We start from the raw sequence: 18,378 nt of genomic DNA on the forward strand, positions 1-18,378 counted from the left end.
AATAGAAAATGAAATTCCCAGTTTGAGGTTTTGTACATTTTCTAATATTTCTGAAGATTATTTACATAGGTATATTCAAGACTCAAATCAAGCCCCAAATCACCCCCTGAAAAGGCGAATCTGTTTCTTTAAGCTTATACATCTATGGACTTGAAGTGTTTCTCATACAAGTAACAATTTCATTCAAAGCTCACTGTAGTTGGAGAAAAAACTGAAAATGTCTGACTTCCAAGTGCATTATCACTAAATTTGTTTCAGAATATTTATACCATCTGGATGAATTTTCATTGTATTTTCTAATATTGTTGTTTAGAACTTTTATTTTGTCCTCAGATTGGAATTCCACTTCCATGAAAAAAGGAAGATGACAGATAAAAGTTATGCTAGAAGTATTGAATTACCTACAGAAAGTTTGTTTAGAAATTTAAAAAATGCTAAACAATTTGCTATTGATATTGGTGAGGTTCTTTCTTACCCTGCTAGACACCTGATACCACTTTTTATTTTGAAATACTTATTCATAATGATTGATATACTTCCTCATGTGAAAAATTCATTAGCTGCTACCTATGTGTCGCCAATATGTTGTTTTGGATTTCGGGTTTCGTTTTGCTCGGATCATTAGTGTTTGGGTAATTTATTTCAGTGGCAGTACAGTTGTCCAAATTACAGAACAAAAATAACTTAAATAGCCATCATTTACCAACAATCAAGTAATAAGGCAGTGGCTGGTATATTCTTTGAAGATGTTGATGAGTTGACAAAGCTGAAAAATCCAATCCTCAGTTACCAGCAGACAAACCCAGACTTCTGGTGATGACTAAAATCTCAGTTAAAATCTCAATGTTAAACCTTCGAACTTCCCATAATATAATTATTTAAAGCGATGATACCATCATTCTGAAATTTTTGCTGTGTTTTAATTTTAAAATCTTGAAATATTTATAGGTGGATCTCTTGCCAAACTAGCATATTGTTCTACTATACAGAGAAGAACTTCTATGGTGTTTGATGAACCTGAAGAGGTAACCTCTGCTCTTGTTATACTCTATATAGTTTTTGGGAACGCTCGATTGAAGATACACATAGAAATCTTTTTGAATTAGGGAATACTATATTGATGCACACTGGCAATGTGGATATCAAATTTCAATTTGTTAGTTTATGAGTTACTTTATTGATTGTATAAAGATACATTTTGATATCTGATGGCCCATAAAACTGGGTTTTTTCTGTCTCTACACCAGCGGACAACTTTCAAAATAGCTTGGAAATTGGAATAGAGACAGATGTTCCAGTTGACTATAGTATAAGTTATGAAATTTTTCAATTTTGTTTTCAGACGTGCTCGGATCATGTATATAATATATCAGAGACAGAAGAAAGTATATTACGTCTGCATTTTATCAAATTTGAAACAAAGTATATAGAATCATGTCTAGACTTTATTAAAAGTAATTTGTTTGAATTTGGTGGTCGCAGTGGTCTGTCGAATGAAAAATGTATCAAAGCAACTGGTGGTGGAGCACATAAATATAAAGATTTAATCACTAGTAAACTAGGAGTCCAGTAAGTTGCAATCATCAAGGGAATATAGCCATTAAATTATTTGCTTTACCAGAGAAACCATAAATTGAATTGTTTATTAGCTTAAACAAAAGCTTACTTGATTTCAAATTGTCAAGGAATCTTGAAAGTGCACATCTTGTAACACACAGGGATGGTACTCGATTGGTTTGACAGAAACACCTGCCACTGTTTCAGCCTCTGATAACTATTTTGAAAGTTGTTGGTTGGTGTAGGAACAGAAAAACTAGGCAACTAGGCCCTGTTTTGTGGGAATTTTCTGCTGGAAATAAGGGGGGGAAAGAGATATTCTTGGATTCTTTGGATTCACTGAAATTATGTTAAGTGTGGCTTGTAATTTTGTTTGTTGGCTATTAAACATTATATTGGACAAGTCAGATTTTTGGTACAATTTGACGCAGATTGATATACTGAATATTTATTACGGAAGTGGGCGTATCTAGCTAGGCAACCACAATTATGAGTTATTGCCCTTGAATTTAAACATTTCACTACTCGTTGTCATGGTTACTATCTGTTGTATATTGTAGAGTAGATAAAGAAGATGAAATGGAATGTTTGATAACAGGATGTAATTTTTTATTAAATAATATTCCTGATGAGGCCTTTATATATCAGCGTCATGGCAACCCTGAGTATAGATTTCAAGGTGTCAATCATGATATATTCCCTTATTTACTGGTCAATATTGGTTCTGGAGTCAGTTTAATTAAGGTCAGTATTACTAGAATATATCTTTATCTTTATCTGTCTATATATTTTGTACAGAATTAATGGTCATCAAAATACTACCAACTGATAGTGCTCAATTTAGGCACTTTTCAGCAGTCAAATTTGGTATCCAACTCTTATATATCACACTGGACACTGGACATTATTGATCTTCCTGAATCATCAATGAGTTGTAACAGCAGATATTAAGATGACCAGTTGAAATGAGAAAGGTAGAAATGACCAGTTTAGTCATGAAAATGCGCTCAAGTATAGTGTTCTCTACGTAATCTGATATACACTGGGACCATATGAATATGTCCTATTACAGAGAGTGTCAGGGTTCTATAACTTTAGGGTTTTTAGCATTTGTCGAATTCACCAGTAGTACATATAGTTTTTACTATCAATAGGCCATGATACATGTATTTCACTTTCTGTTTTAATATTTCTACATGTATTCAGCACTATTTTAACAGTGAAATAATTACCTTGGCATATATTGTGGTGTATTGTATTCTTGTCATTTAATCAAAGGTAGAATCTGAAAGTAAATATGATAGAATTGGTGGAACATCTACTGGTGGAGGTACGTTCTGGGGACTCGGTTCCTTACTTACTAAAGCCAAGGTGAGTTAACTTCATACATCTGAATACTGTACTGGTACATCTTAAAGCCAAGCTGAATCAAAATGTTGTATATGAAGATTCTAACTTCATCTCTTCTTTGCAGCAATTGATAAACCTGTATGCAAAGGTAGACCCAATTATTAAACAGTTCTTTTTTAATTTGGCTTACATTCATCTTTTGAATTTTTTTCTCTTAGAGTTTTGATGAGTTGGTAGAACTAGCTGAGAAAGGTGATCATCGTTCAGTTGATATGTTAGTAAAAGATATTTATGGTGGTGCATATGCTACTATAGGACTACCTGGAGATCTTATTGCTAGTAGTTTTGCTAAGGCTGCTCGGTCACCTCGAGATAGAAACAGTAGGTAAACAATTCTTCTTTACATTATCAACTCAGATTTATTGAAGAATGAAGCATTGAAATACAGGAATGGGGACTTATTGTCAGAATCACATCATAATTTTAAGATTTTAAGAACCCGGATTGTTGGTCTGGCTCTTCCTAGAAATAAGCACATTTCTACCACTATAATTAGCTATCGTGTTTACTTTCACAAATAGAACTTCAACTTTTGATTTCATCTGCATTTGGATGATGCAAGTCATTAGTCTGGTATGCCCAGTATTGAAAGGTATACAACCATACAATATGATCATTGCATGTTATATCATGCTGTTTCTATTAAACAGTATAGCATGCCAGCAGTGGTGTATGATCAAAAATGCTTGAGACGAAGGCCAAATATGAGAGGTGTCTCCCCAAGGCAAGGCCTGAAGGGCGCAAATGGATTTCAGATGGTCTGAGGTAAATTTTGAGCATTCAGAGAGCTTCATTTTCACTTCCCCCTTAAAGACAACTAGTAGTCTTATTACTTATTATTCATTACTATTTTGATGCTGATATTTACCTATAATGTTATAAAACAGTAGGTATGACAGATGAATTTGTTACAGAACTAGAATATAAAGATGAAGATGTAGCTAAAAGTTTGTTATTATCTATTAGTAATGATATTGGACAAATAGCCTATCTACAAGCTAAAATACATGGATTGAAAAAAATCTATTTTGGTGGTTATTTTATACGTGGACACCCCATGACTATGCACACCATTACATATGCTATTAATTTCTGGTCAAAAGTAAGTATATTTTATATCTTTTTATTTTATTGCTTTTGCAATACATGTACTTGATACTTTAATGCCTTGGTGTCACTGTGCAACTCGGTTTGTCAACTTAAATCCTGCGGGAAAGGCTTAGATTGATACTTCATGTCTGTTCACATTTCTTGTATAGGCGCGATAGAGGCTACAGTTTTTATCTGATCTTGATGAAACTTGATATGCATGTATATATTGAAATTAGTAATAATCGGATGGACGGTTTCAGGCCCTTGACTTAGTAAAAACGCGTCAAATTTGGCTTTGTATGCATGTATATATTGATGAAATCTCAGTTAAGTTCAAAATTGGTAATAATTGGATTACAGGTTTTGGAGTTATTGCCCTTGACTTAGTAAAAACGTGTCAAATTGTAGGCACGATAGAGACGACAGTTTTATCCAACCTAGATGAAACTAGGTATGCATTTGATGAGATCTCAGTCAAGTTCTTAATTGGTAACAATCGGATGAAGAGTTTCGGAGTTATTGCCCTTGACTTAGTAAAAACTTGTCAAATTCGGCCTGCAGACATGATAGAGACTACAGTTTTTATTCAATCTTGATGAAACTAGATGCATGTATATATTGATGAGATCTCGGTCGAGTTAGAAATTGGTAATAATTGGATGAACTGTTTCAGAGTGTGCCCTTGTGTGTACATGTACAGCGATGAGACATTGTTCATGTTTGAATTTGATGATAATTTTATGAACTCTTTCAGGTTTTTGCCTTGACTTATAGATGATTGTAAGATTATTTGAAAATTCATTATTAAGCCACTAAATATTTTGTTATCATTTCTGACAGCTGGTAGTGGGCGTATGTTACCTTGCCTGGCAGGCTATCTTATCAATTTGTAAACACATGCTCACATTAACTATGAACAGACCTGAACAAAGAACAATTCCCCAAGATGTGCATGAACACTCTCTATTTTTCTAGATTTGTATTTCAGGGTGAGATTCAAGCCTTATTTTTACGTCATGAGGGATATTTAGGTGCAATAGGAGCTTTTCTAAAAGGTGCTAATGAAACTCAAGGTATGTTTAATTACTTTCAATGTTAAAGGGACAGATAGACCATTTTTTTGACCAATCATACTTTAGTCTTAGAAATTGGATTTTTTAAGCTCAGCTTATCAATTATAGTGTTCACAGCTCACGTCAAAATTTGAACTTTCAGATCAATGTGTCCAGAATTATCTGCGTTTGAATGTTAAAATGACGACTCGTCAATTTAAGATACTCTATGATATATAGAAAAGACATCTATAGAAATAGTGAGTTATGAAGTATTTTTGAAGGAAATATGTGATTTTCGTACCTTTCTAGTACTTCTGAAGACTATTTACAAATATTTAACCCCCCAAAATCCTGCAACTGTCCGCAACATAAAACATATAGTAACTAAAAGTTTCTTTACTTGCTGACAGACTTCAATATTAACTCTTATCTGTCTCTCTAACACATTTTATTTTTCAACCTGGTTTTCCCGTGTCAGTGATGCAGGTAACATGGAAAACCGAGGCCTTGTGTGCTACAGGCTGTGCACGTTAAAGATCCATCGACAGTTGGAAATCGAAAAAGAGCAGGCCAATGCCGCTGTCCTGGCAAAATTACCTTCATTGCACGCTGCATGGCGTTGCCCGTCTTCATTAGCCCACATGGTGCAGAAAAGTAGGACGTAAAACTCCATTCATTTCATTTCATTTCTAACTCATTTAAAACTATTACATATTACTAACATGTTTCATTTTAGTAGGTAAATCTCATAATTGGGATTTAGGTAATAAATATTCATTATGTCATGGTTTTGAAAGCAGCCAATCAACACACTGTAATGAAATATTTGTTTTGTAAATATGAACACACACTTGAAAATCCTGAATGTTATATGAATCTGGACAAACCCCTCTCGTATGAAAAAGGTAATTTTGATTCTCCACCTTTTTCAAAGCTATTTGGATAAAGTGTATCCCATGCTTTTACAATGCTTGATATGCTGGTACTTCATTTTTGCTTTGTAAAATTCAGTTTTTCATATGAAATTTTCATCTTTGTTGTAGATGATGCTAGTTTTGTTTGGGGAGAACACTTTGCTGGAAGTTCTGGATTAGCTAGTCCTAAGTGTTCAGGTTTCTTTGGTAAACCAAGAAGTTCAACTGTAAGTAACTGTTATTTAAGTTTCACTATATACTGTGGTAAAATATCCATGATCTTTATGTGGAGATTCATCATGCACCATATAATGTCTACAATGACTTTCACCCTAATCGGTGACATGTGACATGAAGTGATTTATCTCTTACAGTTTGATATGCTGGAATTGGACAGACTGGGCAAACCTTTACTACCATGTCCTCTATTACTGGATGTCAAGGACTACTTCCCAGACACAGTGGATTTGACTGTAGACACAGATGCTAGGGAGTATTGGTTACAATGTTTTGCTAATGGTATTGAAAAGGTATGTTCTGTTTTAAATTAGACTTTTTAGGAATGACTAGGCAAATGTCAGCACATCTGACCTCCTTCATTGATATTGGAAAAATGGGTTGAAAAATTCAAAAGTATTATCGTTAACTCTGCTGAGATTGAACCTTGGCCATTCTAGTTAATACACAAGCAAATTACAAACTGTGAATGCCAACCATTTAAGCTGCATCATGATCAATTTGTATTACTTGTGTGAGAAGTATTTGTCATGTGTAAAGGTACATGATTAAAATATATTTGTCACATGTAACATTATTTTGTCATGTGTAATGTTACATTAAAATACATTTGTCATCTGTAATGTTACATTAAAAATACATTTGTCATCTGTAATGTTACATTAAAATATATTTGTCATGTGTAATGTTACATTAAAATATATTTGTCATCTGTAATGTTACATTAAAATACATTTGTCATCTGTAATGTTACATTAAAATATATTTGTCATCTGTAATGTTACATTAAAATATATTTGTCATCTGTAATGTTACATTAAAATATATTTGTCATGTGTAATGTTACATTAAAATACATTTATCATCTGTAATGTTACATTAAAATATATTTGTCATGTGTGATGTTACATTAAAATATATTTGTCATGTGTGATGTTACATTAAAATACATTTGTCATCTGTAATGTTACATTAAAATACATTTGTCATCTGTAATGTTACATTAAAATACATTTGTCATCTGTAATGTTACATTAAAATATATTTACATGTGTAATGTTACATTAAAATACATTTATCATCTGTAATGTTACATTAAAATACATTTGTCATCTGTAATGTTACATTAAAATATATTTGTCATCTGTAATGGTACATTAAAATAATTTGTCATGTGTATTGGTACATTTTGAAATACATATTTGCCATTGAAATTGTTTATGCTCTATCACCTAAAAGAAAAGAAAAACTTTCACAATACATTTTGCAGACAAAAGAGCAAGCTATCAAAAGTCAATCAAATCTTCCTGATGTTAAACCAAGAGCTGAGAAATTCAAATCAAAATACCTTGATAGGCTGCAGGAGTTAAAAGAAAATCCATGGTATGAACTTATTTATATTATGTCTGTTGCCATCTTCATAATATCAAGCTTTTTTGAACTTAGCCATTTTACCTTGACTGTAATACCTACTATTCTTGTTTTGCTCAATGCAGCAATTTGATTGTACAGCCCTTGACAGAAAGGCAATAAACATTATGGCTCTTTTTTGTTCAAGGTTTTCTGTAGAAGCCTCTGATTGGCTGTATTTTTTAGTGTAAAATCCAATCAAATCACTTCATTTATAATCTTCCATGGTACTAGAAAGGGAACTTTTTTTAGTCAAGGTATAAGTAGTCCATAATAGCTTGTCATGTATGTTTTTTTATATTGCAGTGGAGTTTTTAAGTGCTGTCTAGTGGGGCCCTGAACCCAGAACTGTGGCTGATCAGGGTTCCCCCTTCCTCAACTTTAAATTTGTTTTGATTTTAGAAGCAGCAAAGACTTGACTGTGAGCATTGAAATACTACTAGTCTGTGATTTCTGAAATTCTAGAGAAACAATTTTATTATTGTAGTGCCTATGGTTCTTTAACAGTAAGAAGTCTATTAGATACCTCCAGTCAGTATTTATCTGAACTCTATTTTACTGATCCCTACTCTCAGGTTAGTTAATAGTGTTAAGTATTTCAGATATAAGACTAGTCAGCAATCAATTTGACCAATCAAACCTTAGTCTTCGAAATGGAAAGTTTTTAGCTTAACTTTTCAGTTATAGTGTTCACTGTCGAAACTGGAGCTTTCAAACCAATGTGTGTTCAGAATTATCCATGTTTGAAAGTTAAAAAGACAACTTGTCTTTTCTTAAGACTCTGAAATACATAGAAAAGACATATATAGAAATAGAAAAAAAATTCCTAGTTAAAGGTATTTGTGAAGGAATTTCCGTACATTTCTAGTACTTCTGAAGACTATCTACATATATTCAAGAACCAAATCCACCCCAACAATGGCAATACATGGTCCTTAAGTTAAATCGAATGAAGTTAAATGAAATCTTGTCATTTTGGTATTTTTCAGCAAAAGCAGTTTGAGAATGAACAGGCAGTAAAGTTACTTAGCAGTCATCTATCAGAATTAGATAAACTTGATTGGCATCAACGCCAGTTAGAGTTAGTACAGGGTATACTTGCAGGTAATATGTTTGATTGGGGTGCTAAAGAAGTCTGCAAGCTGATGGAAACTGGTGAATTTGGTTTCAAAGAAGCAAGATTACGTCTTCAAAGTAAGTATTTTGCTGAGTTTGATACCTGCAGTGAAAAAAGTGTTTATATAATATAATTAAGGTAGACCCTGTTTGTTATGTTTGTGTAATTTGTTATTAATATTTAAGGTAGACCCTGGTTATTAGATTGTGTAATTTGTTATTAATATTTAAGGTAGACCCTGGTTATTTTGTGTGTGTAATTTGTTATTAAAATTTAAGGTAGACCCTGGTTATTAGATTATGTAATTTGTTATTAATATTTAAGGTAGACCCTGGTTATTTTGTTTGTGTAATTTGTTATTAATATTTAAGGTAGACCCTGATTATTTTGTTTGTGTAATTTGTTATTAATATTTAAGGTAGACCCTGGTTATTTTGTGTGTGTAATTTGTTATTAATATTTAAGGTAGACCCTGGTTATTTTGTTTGTGTAATTTGTTATTAATATTCTAGGTAGACCCTGGTTATTTTGTGTGTGTAATTTGTTATTAATATTTAAGGTAGACCTTGGTTATTAGATTGTGTAATTTGTTATTAATATTTAAGGTAGACCTTGGTTATTATGTTTGTGTTATTTGTTATTAATATTTTAGGTGAACTCTGGTTATTTTGTTTGTGTAATTTGTTATTAATATTTAAGGTAGACCCTGGTTATTTTGTTTGTGTAAATTGTTATTAATATTTAAGGTAGACCCTGGTTATTATGTTTGTGTAATTTGTTATTAATATTTTAGGTGAACACTGGTTATTTTGTTTGTGTAATTTTTTATTAATATTTAAGGTAGACCCTGGTTATTTTGTGTGTGTGATTTGTTATTAATATTTAAGGTAGACCCTGGTTATTTTGTTTGTGTAATTTGTTATTGATATTCTAGGGCGACCCTGATTATTTTGTTATTAATATTTTAGGTGAACCCTGGTTATTAGATTGTGTAATTTGTTATTGATATTCTATGTAGACCCTGGTTATTTTGTGTGTGTAATTTGTTATTGATATTCTAGGTAGACCCTGGTTATTTTGTTTGTGTACGTTGTTATTGATATTCTAGTTAGACCCTGGTTATTTTGTTTGTGTAATTTGTTATTAATATTTAAGGTAGACCCTGGTTATTTGATGATTTTGATCTGTGGTGTAAAAGATTTTCTGTAAAACCTAATCATAAATGTGCTGTAATATTCTGTGATAACAGTGGATGTGATATTATACTAGGTATATTTCCTATGGCTAGAGAACTACTGTCACAGGGAACAAAAGTAAGTTTATTGTGTTTTAGCTGGACGTAGGTTTATAGGGAGATGCAGAAAAAGACAATATATCTCTTCTATCAGGATCATTTAGCCAGTAATATTTTATATTCATTACTGAAACCCCATTGGTGCCTCCACCGACTTCATGTTGAGCTTCAAATCTATTTTCTAAATTAATATCTTAATAGTTAAAATACTATTTTTTATTTAGGTTATACTGTGTGTCAATTCAAGACCAACATTAAATGATGTAACATATAGTGAATTAGTTATACTAGTGAAAAAAGTAGCAGCTATTAGTAGTCAAATAAATGATGCTTTACTATCAGAGAGATTATTGGTTATGGAGAATGGTCAAGGATCACCATGCTTAGATTTAAGGTTGGTTTTAATTTAGTACTACTTTACACATGAAATGATAAAACAATTTTAGTAAGGTCTCTTAAATATCTCAAATTTGGAATTTTACTCACTATTTCTATATATCACAGAGTATCTTCAAACGCAGACACACATGGATTTGAAGGCTCAGATTTCGATGGTGAGCTGTGAAAACTATTACTGATTGGCTTAGATAAAAAAAAATTCTGAGACAAAAGTATGATTGGTAGGATGATATGTATTGTATTTTTCAGGTTGATAGACTATGACTTAGTAAATACTATGAAAAAATTAGAAACAGACCTAGTAATACTAGAGGGAATGGGGAGAGCTGTTCATACAAACTTCCAAGCACGGTTTTCTTGCGATGTTTTAAAAATAGCCGTCATCAAAAATAAATGGTTAGCCAATAGACTTGGAGGTGATATGTTTAACGTCATGTTTAAATTTGAAAAGGCGAGACAGATTGCGTCGTCTGCATCCAATGAAAAGAGTTGATGATTGTGCTTTCCAAGACTATTTTAACTCGTATTGTAAGGACCAGGGTTTTCTTAAATATTTGAAATTACATCCAGATACTAAAGGAGTTGTTTCTTAGCAACATGCAAATTTGAGGAAAAATCACATGCAGGCTAAACTGGTCCAAGGAGGAAATAATATTGGGTAGTAAAAGTTAATTAAAAACAAATTTTAAAAGATTTAATTACAAATTTGATGTGCATAGCATCAATTTTGCGCCATTCAAATTTTCTATCAGACATTTACGATTCTTGAAATTACACATAAGTGTTTGATGATGTCACTTATGGCGAAATATGAATTTATGACATAAGGTCTTCATGATTAGTGATGTCATCAAACACTTAGTTTTAGTGAGATTACAGGAACCACAGACGTCTGATTGAAAATTAAAATGGTGCAAATTGATGCTATCTGTGTACCCTATGCACATAAAAAATTTTTATAAAATCTCTTAAAATTTGTTTTTAATTAACTTTTACTAGCCAATATTACTATTGAAACACATAAAAAAAATCAGAAAACAATCCCTTTAATTGAAAGACTTGCTGAGTAACACAATTTTTTTTATCTACAGTGCAAAAAACAAATAAAAATAGCTGCTCAGCAATGACTTAAAAGGGATGACAAAGTCCCAACGTTTGTTTCTGAAAAAAGCTTTCAGTCATTTTCAGTGAAGTATAATTGGATGAACATTATCAAATTAATCTATCTGTACCATCTATCAGTACTGCTTTCAATACATAATCCTATAAAATATAGTATTATACCAATCAAAACAAAATAAAGTATTATATTTTTAATTTTTGTATTTTAATGTATTTTTTCTAAGCTATCACCACTGGAAAATACACTTAAACGAACTGTTTTTTATATATACAAATAGAATTGTTGACGTATATAGTTGTTGCCCCTGTCGTCAGTCCATCCACATTTCTGACTACAGTTTTGATCTGATTTTTGGATGATATCTGGTCTCATCATTTATATTGATGGACAAGTTCCAATTTGACTATTTTTCGATAAACCGTTTTTGAGTTATTGCCCCTGACTAAAAAAGACACATCAAAGTTGAGCAAAAAGAGATTACAGTTTTTATCTCATTTAACCATGCCCCTTTATTAAAAATAGATGCACTTCATCCAATACCTGCCTATGAGGCAGTGAAATTTAGCCAATCAAATCATCATTTTTAATACTTGAGGGGTTGCGCACACTGAATTATATTTGTGAGTTTCATACGTGTTACAAAACAAACTCTATGTATAGTGTGTTCATTGGCTAGTTTAAAAATCACATGACATTTTTTACTTCCGTTAGAGGTAAACCTACTAATGTGAAGCACAGTAGAAATATTCAATAGTTTTTGATGAGTTATAGAACATATACAAATATAGGTCTTTGTTCTATGTTATTCCATCTTCTGAACTCTCAAGCAATGTTGATAACTCTGGATATTTTTCAATGAGAATTTTTACAACATTTTGATGCCCTTGTTGAATTGCCTGAAATTGATTTATAGGATATTGGACACAAGTTACAAAAACTTAAATTAAAATAGCTTGCCAGGCAAGGTAATATACGCCCACTGGCAGCTTTGATTTTGAATCAAAATATTTAGCAGTACAGTAACAATCACCAGTATTTCAGTATTCAATTTTCAGTCATATACTTCTTTTGAATTCTTACTAAATATTTAGTATGAGTTATTGCCCTTGTTCTTGAAAACGCGTTCAATTTTTAGCTTGTAAACACTCTAGAAGAGATAATTCTTTGAGGATTTTGACGAAACTTGGCATGAGTGTTTGTTATCACCCAAGGATAAACCCTATTGAAAATCAGAAAAATCAAAAAATAATTAGTATGAGTTATTGCCCTTGCTATTGGAAACGCGTTCAATTTTTAGCTGGTAATCACTCTAGAAGGCACAATTGTTGACAGTTTTGATGAAACTTGATGTGAATGTTCGTTATCACCCAGGGATAAACCCTATTGAAAATCAGAAGAATTGAAAAATATTTAGTATGAGTAATTGCCCTTGTTCTGGAAAACGCTTTCAAATTTAGCTCTTAAACACTAAAAGGCATGATTTTTACTGGATTTTGACAAAACTTGGTTTCATTATTAAGTCCCGCACTGAAGATTGAATATTTGCCTACTAGAGTTTTCACGAGCTAAAAATTGATCAATATTATTCAGTATCGCCCTAAAGAGTTCAAAAGAAATGTATGACTGAAGGTTGAATATTTCATACTGGTGATTGTTCCTGTACTTCTAAATATTTTTATTCAAAATCAAAGCTGCCAGTGGACGTATATTACCTTGCCTGGCAAGCTATCTTTTGTTGATAATATAAAATTTCTGATAATGAATTTAACTTGACATATTATAAGATTAGGTGATTAAAACAATGAGATCCTGATAATTTGTCACACCTTTGATTAAGTTTTCTCGAGGACTAGCCTTAGATTCGACACAAAAATAAATGAGGCATGATTTATAAATTAATTTATAAAGCCTTAAAACAAGTACATGTGTTTCGATTATTAATCGATTACAGATTCGATTATGCCTCTCCGATTATTTCGATTAATCGATTATTATGTTAATCCGATTGCCCATCACTACCGAGAGCAGAACTGTTGTTTGATAAATTACCTTATGAACCGCTGTATTATCATCAGCATCCTTTAATAATGCATCTGCCTTGTATGATAAGAACAATTTGACTATGCCTTCATGTCCCATATAGGCAGCTCTGTGCAATGGGGTTGCTTTCCCACTCTTTGTCTGATAGTTAACACAAGCTCCTTTCTTTAGGAGAATTTCACAAATTTCATAATGACCATTCCGTCCTGCATAATGCTGAAAACATACAAAGTCATTCATAAATAGCAGCAAATACGTGAATTTTACCTTTTATTATACGCCCACATGAAATTGGGGGCGTATATTGCCGTCACCATTGTCCGTCCATCCGTCCACAATTGCTCGTGAACACTCTACAAGACAAAACTTGGCACAAGTGATCGTAATGACACAAGGATGAACTCTAATGAAAATCAGAAGAATTGAAAAATATTTAGTATGAGTTATTGCCCTTGTTCTTGAAAACGCGTTCAATTTTTAGTTCGTAAGCACTCTAGAAGGCACAATTCTTGATGGATTTTGACGAAACTTGGTATGAGTGTCTGTTATCAACCAAGGATAAATCCTATTGAAAATCCGCAGAATCGAAAAATATTTAGTATGAGTTATTGCAAACCCATTTCAATTTTTAGCCTGTAAAAAGTCTAGAAGTAGACTACATATTATAGCGATAAGCTAACAGCGTAAACTGAACAGAGCAAACTGTGTAGCTGTAAAAAAAAAACCATGAAATAACATGTTAATGCCCCTTTAATCAAATGGGACATTACAGTGTCTGGATAATCAAGATTACTACCGGAAGAGATTTTCCAAGTTACTAAATTTAGATACAAACCAAGGCAGTGTATCCTGAGCTGTCAGTTGCATTCGGGTCGTTTCCCTTCACTAATGAACTTCGAACACCTTCGATGTCTCCGGTAAGGGCAGAGTACCAGATGCCTCTTTCAAAATCTAACTCATCTAACGTCTGACAAACGGAAGGAGATGCATTTTGTGAAGAACAACAGTGATCGTGGTGTTCCCCGTGAGAAGCCATAATAGTAGTCTCGATCAGTTAGACACTACTCGGAAGAATATTAAAGGTATGTATTCTTTTAATTCTTCGTTTTACTTATGCAGACATGTAGATCGATAGTTGAAGGATTTTTTTTAGTGGTTGTATTATGTTGAGCCTATCGCAAGTCTAATGACAATATAAATTTCATGGATGTTTCGTGACTCAGTACATGTCAGTGTGTCATATTGTATCACTTATTATTGTGTATTATCTTGTATCATGATGTATGCTGCCCAAAAAGGGCGAACAATACAATAAATATCTATCTATTCTACATCAGTCAGGCGGTAACACACCGCGTGTTGAGAAAAAAATGATCTCAAATAGTAGTGCTTTTAAATAACTCTGTATATATTTGTTGGTAAATATACTTTGTGAATATCCATCAGTGTCGAAAATACTGTGCTGGTTTCAAATTACCATGAATGCAAATAGAAACGTCTTTGTAAACCCATGTTAGGAAAATTGCTTTCAATAAGATTTTTAATGAATTTACTAAAGACTTGACAAGTTTTTTTTTTATCCTTCCTGTGAATTGAAATCTCTGGCGTACCGGAAGTGACTATCATGAGAAGTATCGGATTACAATTTATTTTTGTTTTAAAGGGACAACTCACGTGTCAGATATACTAGGCTATCATAGATTGTTCAATTCTAAAGTCTGACACTCAGTTATCCTACAAGTAAATAGGGGCATACAGCTTAAAGCAGGTGGGTATTCCTTTAACCATATATCACAAATTATAATAAAAAACCTATCAAAATATTTATTTTATGCTTGGAAACCAAGGGAAGAATATTATAAAAGATAACTTTATTTAATCAAAATAATATAAACCGATAATTGCATCTAAATCAATTAATTCATTAAGTTATTTGTAAATATTGATTAAGAAATGTTTTTGTAGTAACTTTTTGTCAATGCTACAGCATTATGTTTTGTACATGCACATGCTAACGCAATAAACTTATCTAATCTAAAAATATATATAATATAATAAAATAGGAAATGTCCCTTGAACAAAACCTCTAGCAAATGAGAATTTTAACGATTTCTTATATAAATAATATCACCCTATAACTTCCAACAAAACATTTCTTCTTTAGAGACTGTGGAATTTCTGATATAGAATCTCTTTAGCAAAGCATTTACGATGTTTTTTATTTTTTTCATGATGTGTGTCGGATTACTCCGGGCGGACATTGTTACCAATTCGTTCCACAAAGTTGGTGATTGTAGTGCTGCATCAGTAGCTCCGGCGTTTGTTGGAAAAGTTAAATCCAGGAGTCGCATTCATTGCTCTACACAATGTTCAAAAATTTCTGAATGCAATAGCGTCATCTATCAAGCAGCCACCAAAACATGTCTCTTTTACGATGCCAACGAAGGGACTTGCCCGTCTACAAATGGTCGTGAGGTAGATGTATATAAGAAAAACGCAGTTGTATCCACTCTGAGCTCAGTTTCTTCTGACTCTCCCACAACAAGTTATTCAAACATTGGTTCTACTGAACAAGTCATGGAAGAAACCAGTCAGACCTTACAAAGTAATGGAATACAAAATTTGCACACTGATATTTCAACGTCGACCTCCACTCAGTCCACAAGCAATTCTACCATCAGTTCTGTAAGTATCAGCTAGCAAACGGCCTACGAAGCAGTGGTGGCGCTATCCTCTCGAAACTGGGGGACAAACGGGGCAGAATAACTTAATGGGAATCAGAGACTGGTACGAGTCAACGAATTTCAGATATTTTCTTTTAAACATTTTTCAGGTTACGAACTACGACCCATCTTGCGTACACGGAAACTACTACATGGATAATGGTCGGTCTTTGTGTATTTGTAATGATGGATTTATGGGAACAGATTGTCGTGAACGTTTCACAAGTAAGCATTTACTTTCACATGAAATTTAAATCATAAAACCTCTAAGACTATGACTATATTCATGTACTCTGTAATTTTTAAGAGCTACGTCATAGCAGAACAGAACAGAATACCTAACGCCACCAGGAAACCCGTGTCTCTGGCCAGTAGTGTCCGGCTAAGCTTTCGTTCAGAATTATTCCCTGACCCTGCCTCGGGATTCCGATAGTGTTTTCATGCTATGCCCACTCAGTTACCAGCTCCATTAACCTCTTCAAAACTAGCAGCACATGAGCTGGATACATTCGCATTTTCGTGCGACCTTACGGTGACCGGGGTACTTTGATTCTTCCTTGTAGGATGCACAGATTGGTCTAACTATTTGAGTACTCTAAAGAACTGGGATGTGAGCAGCGATTATTACACCACTCAATATTCCCGTCAGGTCACAATTCAGCCACCCAATTCTCCACAACCATTTTCAGTCCAGTGCAAATTTACTTCTTTCACGGCGGAGACGTATGTTTATATGAATACAGAGAAAGACAGGAATAATTTTGATAAAACCTGGAGTAAAATGAAAGAAGGATTCGTTTTCAATGGTGGATTTTGGATTGGCATGGATCGTCTTTACGAACTTATTACCAATGAACGGTCATTTGGTGAACAGACCATGATAGTTACTTGGGTAGAATCTAACAGCAGAAAATACACCGTCATGGTGGTAAATAATCTTCAGATAGGAAATGAAACTACCAACTATCAAGTACAGTATACCAATGGGCGCTTAGGTTATTTTAGCTCGTTTCCAGATTTGAATGGTGCAATGTTCTCTACCAAAGATAACGATAACGACGGAGTTTCAGATTTAAATTGCGCCAATAAAAACAAACGTGCATTCTGGTACAACGGAGAATGTAGCTTTGATACATTAATCTTATTTCATATCAAACTTAGAAAATATTCTACCTGGCCATAAAGCAATAGTGTCTTAATAAGACTATGGCGAAGTCCGATAATGGTCACCAAGTCATTTTACAATTACATTTAATCGAATTAAAAGATTCAAAAGCAGTTCTTTTGTTTAAAAAAGTGAATTTCTTTTTTACGAAAACATACCTCACCCTTCTGGAACACTTGAAGACATTGGGGTTACCAGCAAGTTCCTACTTGTGAAACAAAATCCAACATAGGAATGTTGGGTTGGTCTATAAATTCTTATGAATAATTATTTGGCTTTATACTGCATGAGAAATCTTTTTATCAAGTTTACTTACCAATACTTAAAAATCAATGGAAGACTGTTAGCTCAGAGTTCAATTTAGATAATTGAAAAGTAATAAGTCACACCAAACTATGAAAACGAAATTCAATTTATGTAGCAATTAAAAGGTTTTCCTCTCAAAAATCGCGTTCGTTTTGAAGAGATAGGGGAAAGAAAAAGATGGAAGAGACAGTGGGTGTAGTTGGGGCATTGATGAAGAAGAGATAGTAGGGTGTAGAGTTAGGGCAGTAAGGAAGAAGAGACAGAGGGTGTAGAGAGTGGATTTAGGGTGTTTATTAGTAAGGAGGAAGTGTCAAAGGGGTTTTGAGTTGGAGTAGTAATGGAGAAGAGACAGGGGAGGGTGTAGTGTGTTAAAGTAAGGAAGCTAGTAACCGTGGGTTAGAGTTGGGGTAGTCAGGGTGAAGTGGTGTAGAAAGCTGAGGGCTAGTGGGGTATTCTTTTGTCTTGAGAGGTACATAATATACCTCCGTGCAATGCTTCGAATTACAGTACTCCGAAGACTTATTACGAGTTACAGT

The 18,378-nt window shown here is 33.2% G+C and overlaps 3 protein-coding genes across 3 annotated transcripts; 2 read left to right on the plus strand and 1 right to left on the minus strand.

The window, feature by feature from the left end:
- Nucleotides 1-364: 364 nt before the first annotated feature.
- On the plus strand, nt 365-10,978 carry LOTGIDRAFT_116077 (hypothetical protein; the record flags this gene model as incomplete). The annotated part of the gene is made up of 16 exons (XM_009055024.1): nt 365-458; nt 949-1,006; nt 1,309-1,569; nt 2,118-2,301; nt 2,836-2,928; nt 3,126-3,288; nt 3,897-4,069; nt 5,048-5,132; nt 6,158-6,255; nt 6,403-6,567; nt 7,545-7,648; nt 8,163-8,250; nt 8,665-8,869; nt 9,948-10,105; nt 10,311-10,480; nt 10,735-10,978. The coding sequence occupies 16 exons, from the start codon at nt 365-367 to the stop codon at nt 10,976-10,978; spliced, it is 2,343 nt and encodes a 780-aa protein (XP_009053272.1).
- LOTGIDRAFT_188299 (hypothetical protein) lies at nt 10,915-14,664 on the minus strand. The gene is made up of 4 exons (XM_009055025.1): nt 14,484-14,664; nt 13,658-13,864; nt 11,403-12,504; nt 10,915-11,189 (listed from the first exon to the last, which is right to left on the minus strand). Exons 2-3 carry the CDS (start codon nt 13,745-13,747, stop codon nt 12,406-12,408), a joined length of 189 nt encoding a protein of 62 aa, XP_009053273.1. The 5' UTR covers nt 13,748-13,864; nt 14,484-14,664; the 3' UTR covers nt 10,915-11,189; nt 11,403-12,405.
- A 1,216-nt stretch (nt 14,665-15,880) lies between these two features.
- LOTGIDRAFT_160146 (hypothetical protein) lies at nt 15,881-17,554 on the plus strand (the record flags this gene model as incomplete). Its single annotated transcript, XM_009055026.1, has 3 exons — nt 15,881-16,333; nt 16,482-16,596; nt 16,935-17,554. 3 exons carry the CDS (start codon nt 15,881-15,883, stop codon nt 17,552-17,554), a joined length of 1,188 nt encoding a protein of 395 aa, XP_009053274.1.
- Between the last annotated feature and the right edge of the window lie 824 nt (nt 17,555-18,378).

The sequence above is a fragment of the Lottia gigantea genome (genome assembly GCF_000327385.1).
Source record: "Lottia gigantea unplaced genomic scaffold LOTGIsca_23, whole genome shotgun sequence".
NCBI classification, from domain to species: Eukaryota; Metazoa; Mollusca; class Gastropoda; family Lottiidae; genus Lottia; species Lottia gigantea.